This window comes from Hyalella azteca, unplaced genomic scaffold, assembly GCF_000764305.2.
Source record: "Hyalella azteca isolate HAZT.00-mixed unplaced genomic scaffold, Hazt_2.0.2 contig7184, whole genome shotgun sequence".
Taxonomy (NCBI): domain Eukaryota; kingdom Metazoa; phylum Arthropoda; class Malacostraca; order Amphipoda; family Hyalellidae; genus Hyalella; species Hyalella azteca.
The window spans coordinates 977-7,505 of NW_025937313.1; the positions used below are offsets into that span (position 1 = coordinate 977).

At 43.6% G+C, this 6,529-nt stretch overlaps 1 protein-coding gene across 1 annotated transcript in view; it reads right to left on the bottom strand.

The window, feature by feature from the left end:
- Nucleotides 1-2,459: 2,459 nt before the first annotated feature.
- The window catches only part of LOC108673829 (general transcription factor IIE subunit 2-like), a 6,142-nt gene continuing 2,072 nt past the window's right edge, over nucleotides 2,460-6,529 (bottom strand). Inside the window, exons 2-5 of the mRNA XM_047881149.1 lie at nucleotides 5,307-5,478; nucleotides 4,543-4,749; nucleotides 3,946-3,990; nucleotides 2,460-2,917 (exon numbers count right to left, since the gene is read on the bottom strand). Of these exons, the coding sequence (XP_047737105.1) occupies nucleotides 2,777-2,917; nucleotides 3,946-3,990; nucleotides 4,543-4,749; nucleotides 5,307-5,478 (565 nt within the window). The 3' untranslated portion in view covers nucleotides 2,460-2,776. The remainder of the gene's footprint in view (nucleotides 2,918-3,945; nucleotides 3,991-4,542; nucleotides 4,750-5,306; nucleotides 5,479-6,529) is intronic.

Below are 6,529 nucleotides of genomic sequence, written 5' to 3' on the forward strand. Positions count from 1 at the left end.
GACAAATTTTAAGAAAGTCTCATAGTTTGCAAATGGGGGGCGCCGCCCCCCTATGGACGAAATGTGAACAGTGACCACCTAATGGCAGCCGTGACGGGGTAACATTGACCGGTTTGGAAAATGGAAATTAAGTAAAAATTACCATATATAAGACTCTGTAGAGTCTGAAACATAAACATAAAGAAAAAAACATTAATAGGTGTATCAAACATAAAATACCTATGTTATAGGGTATGTTATTACCTATGGTAACTTTAACTTAATTTCCAAGCCGGTCAATGTTACCCCGTCATGGCTGCCATTAGGTGGTCAAAGTTCCCCCATTGGGGGCGGCGCCCCCATTTGCAAACTATGACACTTTCCTAAAATTTGTCTTTTGCATATGTAACTAGAACTCTAGAAGAGTTCTACTACAATGCACCACAACCTGGAGTTATTTGGAGTTATTTTACCAAAAAATATAATTGATTTTACCACCCGGTCAAAGAAATCCCAAGAGCTGGCAGCTGGGGTAACAATGACCATCACTTTTTTTGAAATTACATCAAAACTATGAAAGGCAGGAGCCAGCAATTTATGGTGAGTAAAGCTGGAGTATAGACCTGAATTTTGCAGGTTTCAATTTAAGTTTAACTTATCTAGTAAAAAAATGGCATCATTTTGAAAAAAAGTGGTCAAAGTTACCCATTTTACGGTACTTTAAAAGCTTAGCAGCAATGTATCAACATTCAACAATATATTGAATGAATCATAAATTATATACCGTACCTATCTCAATGTCACGCGGGAGAATCTTGCCAGTTGCCAGACCAGCGGTTCCTAAGCTGGCGTTAGTGGCGTAGGCCTACAGACTACAGTACAGGTGCAAACTGGCACTGCAAGCAACTTAGCAAGGCCTTCCATGTCACATGTGGATGATGTGGTAGGCTTACTTTATATTTACTATAAACAAAAAAGTTTTCCTGCCAACAAAAGATATTCTGGCTTGCAACTGTTGCCTACAGGCTACAGCCTCATTGGCCGACGCCCGACGGTTGAATTCAAACCGTACACGCTTTGAGGCGTTGATTTTCATCACTTCATAAGCAGCGAAATTTTCTTCGTGTCAAGAGTTAGAATAGAATAGAATAGAATAGAAGTGTCGGCGCTGAAGAAATAGGCCCATGGCCTGTTGCCGATTCTTGAACTTTTCGTGACACCATTTTGAGGAGGTCAATTTTTTTTAATATCATTTCAAATATGGCACAAAAACAACGTGTTTATCTCCACTGTTTACATTTTTGGCCCACGTTGACGTCACACGAGACATGCGCAGAACGGCGAAAAAATCGTCGTCGCCGTGGGTCAACCTTGTATTAATTCAACCATGGGCGATATCGCCCACTTTGGGAACCACTGATCTAGTATGTAGTACTGAGCCACCCTGACTGGGCAGGGTGGCCCAGTGGTTAAAGTTCATAGTACCAGAATTGGCGCAGAGAGGCGCGGGTTCGATCCCAGCTATGTGCGCCAGTTTCTGGTCAGAATCGGCAAGGCCAGGCGGTTAAGCATAGCAGAATTGTAGCAGTGAGTTGCGAGTTCGAGACCGCAAAATGCTCTGAATGTTCGGCGATGTTAAGAATCGGCGACAGGACTACGGCCTAATAACGCTGAAACCGCTATTATTATTATGTTCTTGAACGCCTTCATACTTGGAGCGCCAACGATGTCATCGGGGAGGCTGTTCCACATGTCGGTGATTCGAAGTAGTCATGTCCTTAAAACAGTCCGAAATATTCGCCGCTTCACAAAGTTCAAACGTTCACGCTTCCGAAGCGTTTTTTCTGCACAAGACTTGATACTGAAAAACAAGGATTGGTGGTGGCTTTTGCCCAACGGAGCCTCGTGGCGAAGCTCATCATTGATTTGTCACTAGTAAACACAAGATCTAGAATATTTTGGGTAATATATAATCCAATAATATGATAATAATCCTCTTCCAGCGAAAATTATCGTCTGAAAGATAATAATTTTTTTCAGTCCTGTTGGGTCTCTGGTTGACTTGCAACTAATGTGTTCTTTGTCTGATACCACGAGCTGCCCCGGTGCTCATCAGTAGCATAAATTGCTTTGGAGAATGTCGACTTCCATTTATTGTGACTTGGCAGAACGTTGATATTTCACGTAGTCAATAACACACGGAGTGGAAAAATTTTACTTCTAAATTAATATTTGTTCACGATAGGCAAATCCAGAAATCGCTTGACCGATGCGCCGAATAATCTCGCCTTATGTCGGTTACACTGCATAGATTTCAAGCAGGCAGCAAATGCTGTTGAAAAATCCACGGAAGTAAATCGATGTTTAAACTGCTAACCTCTGATCGTCACTCGCCAATTCTAATTATTCTACCTGTAATGCAATTCCTACCTAACTGGTTATATGTCAGTCACACCGCCAAAGGAAAATAAAACGCTCAGTCGCACGGGAAGTTTCCTAAGCACGAACTACACCAGGGCTCCTGCTGGCGTCCGTGGTTCTCAGCGAAACAACAATAAAAAAAATCTTGATGTAAACAAAATAAACAGCTTTACATCACCACTAGCAATAATATCGCTACTTAGAACTTATCGAGTCTCGAGGGGTTCTTAGGGCAAATATTTACATAAAACTTTGGGCTCAGGGGCCACAATATGGGCCATTGCTGCTCGTAGTCGTGTAGCTCGTGGTCACTGCTGCTGCTCGTAGTCGTGCAGCACGTGGTCACTGCTGCTGCTCGTAGTCGTGCAGCACGTGGTCACTGCTGCTGCTCGTAGTCGTGCAGCACGTGGGCCAGGTGGTCGTTATCCGTGATGCGCGTGGGTGCTGTGCGACGAGCCTTCGTCTTACGTCTGGCAGGACGGAACACACGCGCCACGTCCTGCATGCTCTTGATGCCCTGCAAGTACGACAACTTGTTACAGTGTAGCTTAACACGTCTGGCATCGTTGCATCACTAATAATAACAAGCCTCTAATGTGTAAGTACGACAATAAGCTAGCATTATTGCGTCTGGCAGGCGTTGTTTTCTAATAATAAGATGCCCCTCGTCTGCAAGTACGACAATCTGTTACAGTTGTGCTACCACGTCTGGCAGGTTGGGCACATTAATAATTTAATGCGATATACCTGCATGTACGCCATTTATTACTGTAGCACTTGCACATCTGGCGGGAATGGTACAGCAATAACAAGACGCCTCCAGTCTGGAGGCAGGGCAGCAATGCCCTGAACGACTAACCTCTCTACGGGTGGCAGATGGCCTTAAAAACGGCACAGTCCGCTAACAAAAAAGCCAAAAAAATCATATAACTCAATATTTACTAGTATATTTGTAGGTTCCGGTGTAAAAAATCCCATTTCTTTTTTTTTTGCAGTTTTCAAAATTTAATTAGGAAGTACCGGTACCACTATCATAAATTTTAGCCGGCCAAGGCAATTGAAAAAAGTAAATCGTAGAATTTGTCCGGAAAAAAAGACCGACTGGCAACCCTGCTCTCGACCACCAAGCACTGTTTACAGCATCACCTGTCTACAGCATCCTTGTCTACAGTAGCACCGGTTTACAGCAGCACCTGTCTACAGCACCCCTGTCTACAGCTCCCCTGTCTACATCATCTCTGTCTACAGCACCCCTGTCTACAGCAGCACCGGTTTACAGCAGCACCTGTCTACAGCAGCACCTGTCTACATCACACCTGTCTAAAGCACCCCTGTCTACAGCACCTCTGTCTACAGCACCCCTGTCTACAGCATCCCTGTCTACAGCAGCACCGGTCTACAGCAGCACCGGTCTACAGCAGCACCGGTCTACAGCAGCACCGGTCTACAGCAGCACCTGTCTACAGCAGCACCTGTCTACAGCACCCATGTCTACAGCATCCCTGTCTACAGCACCCCTGTCTACAGCACCCCTGTCAACAGCACCTGTCTGTCGAGGTACTCAGCGATGTTGTCGTCATGCATGCCTGTCTACAGCACCTGTCTGCCGAGGTACTCAGCCATGTTGTCATGCATGCCTGTCTACAGCACCTGTCTGCCGAGGTACTCCTGTCTCTTATACACATCTAGATGTGTATAAGAGACAGTCCTAGCAGAGACGATCACTGAATTTCCTAGCAGAGACGGCCACTGAATTCCTTAGCAGAGACGATCACTGAATTTCCTAGCAGAGACGATCACTGAATTTCCTAGCAGAGACTATCACTGAATTTCNAAAAAAGTGTTTACTCACATTACATTTCTATCATACACACACAAAAAAGTGTTTACTCACATTACATTTCTATCATACGCACACAAAAAAAGTGTTTACTCACATAACTGTCTCTTATACACATCTAGATGTGTATAAGAGACAGCCACCCAGTAGTGCGTTATGAACAGAATAAAACATGTATAGGTAAACAAGGTACGCAGTCAGGAAGGTGGTAGGTAACCTCAACACACGAGACGTGGTTTATTATAACCTCCTACACAACCATTATACTACACACCTTCATGCCCTGACATGCCCTGCCATACCTTCATGACCCTGGCGTAGTTGGGCACACTCTCCTGGATGTCGTCGAGCAGGACGCCCCCCAGGCCCTTGATGTCGTTGAGGCGCAGCAGCTTCAGGAGGCCCTTCCTGTCACGCACCGGCAGCGCAGGGTTGAACACCCACGCCCCTGAGCCTTCCTCGGACTCCCGCACCTTCGGGTTACTCGGCAGCGCCTCGTGCAGCAGCCACTGCAATGGTAGGAGTAAGTAATGGTAGGGCAGGTAATGGACAGGTTATGGAGATGGCCACTGCAATGGTAGAAAAGTTAAGGGTAAGGGCAGCTTATGGAGAGCAAGTCTTACTTTCAAAAGGGCAGGGAGCAGAATTACCACTGACAAGCCTTTTAGTCTGGCTGAACTGAGTTAAAATGAACCACATATGAGTAAAAAGTCCATCAATATTTAGACAGTCACATTTATTTCTCTGAGAGTAGTGATTCTGTATGAAGCATCCTTTCCAAATTTACTTGATCTGAGGTGAGAAGTGAGCCGCTTCCTCTTATTTTTTTCATTTCAAATCTTACCTTGATCTGCTTTTCCAACTTTCTTGGTCTTTGGCCTCGCATTGAGCAGTTGTTACATCTGTTAGCCCCCACGGCCCACGTTGAGCTGTTGTCACCCACCTGTTTGATCTTGGGTCCCACATTGAGCTGTTGTCACCCACTTGTTTGATCTTGGGCCCTACATTGAGCTGTTGTCACCCACCTGTTTGATCTTGGGCCCCACATTGAGCTGTTGTCACCCACCTGTTTGATCTTGGGCCCCACATTGAGCTGGTTTGTCTCATCCAAGATCTCATGTAGGGTGAGGGCGTGCGTCTCGCCTTCCTGGTGACGGCTGCGCATGTGCCGAACAATCCGGGCCAGCACCCCGAACTTGTACTGCGACGAGTTACCGCTTGCTGCTAGACTCTTGAAACTGCAATTGTTCAATATTTTTTGCATTTGATAGAATACAGTGAGCGCACAGGGCAACAACATTATAATGGGCAATTTTACAATAAAGAATAATGAAACTATAAGAAGTAATGGTATAATAATTAGAAATGACACAATAATTGTAATGATATGACAGTGAGCAATAACACACTAATGATCAATGATGTGCATCATCCCTCAGTCTACAAGCTTCACCAGATGAAAGTGCCTTGTATTCAATTAAATGCTGCTTTTTAAAATCAATACAAATTAATGACTGTTAATGCGAAAAGTCCTGCTACATGCTAAGAGCTTGGGCAGTCAGAACAATTAACTTGTAGTTTTATTCAACCACAAACTTTTCATGAAATATATAAATTAATCAAATAAGCTTTATTTATCCAGCTTCTTTGCAAGTGATCTGAACTTGAGAACACAAATTACAAATATTATTCCCTTCTTGCCTTCAAGTTTTGCATTCTAGGAGGTTATTAAATTGTCACATTAAAACAATGGTGGCTATAAAAAGATCTTGTCTGATACAATAATTTGATGGGCAATGAGAAACAATCCACAATCTTGTGAATGTCACCAACAAATTCATCAGTAAAGAGGGCAGTACTAATTTATCTACTACAGCAGAAGGAATATATAACTGTAAGACTATATCAACAACATAACTGTATAGTTACATATACAGGAATGTAGAACTGTAAATAGATCATTCATTAGTGCAGCGTAATGGCTGTTCACCTCCCACTACGACTACATTAACCAGACAGACTATATGACAATCCATGCCCTCAGTGTCATGACTGCTTCTACACAAACACCTGCTTTGCTTTCTCATCCATCAATGGCTTTATAGGACAATTTCATGGGTGGCATTACCCCAATGTGCAAATTCAGTGTGCAATTGAGATGAATAAGAAATAGGCATAACCAGAAAATTGAATACCAGAACTTGTATAATTAAAAATTGTGCATTATTTATACAATTCTAATTGTACTATAACCCAAAAGTCACCTAGCTGTGTATAAGAGACAGAGCC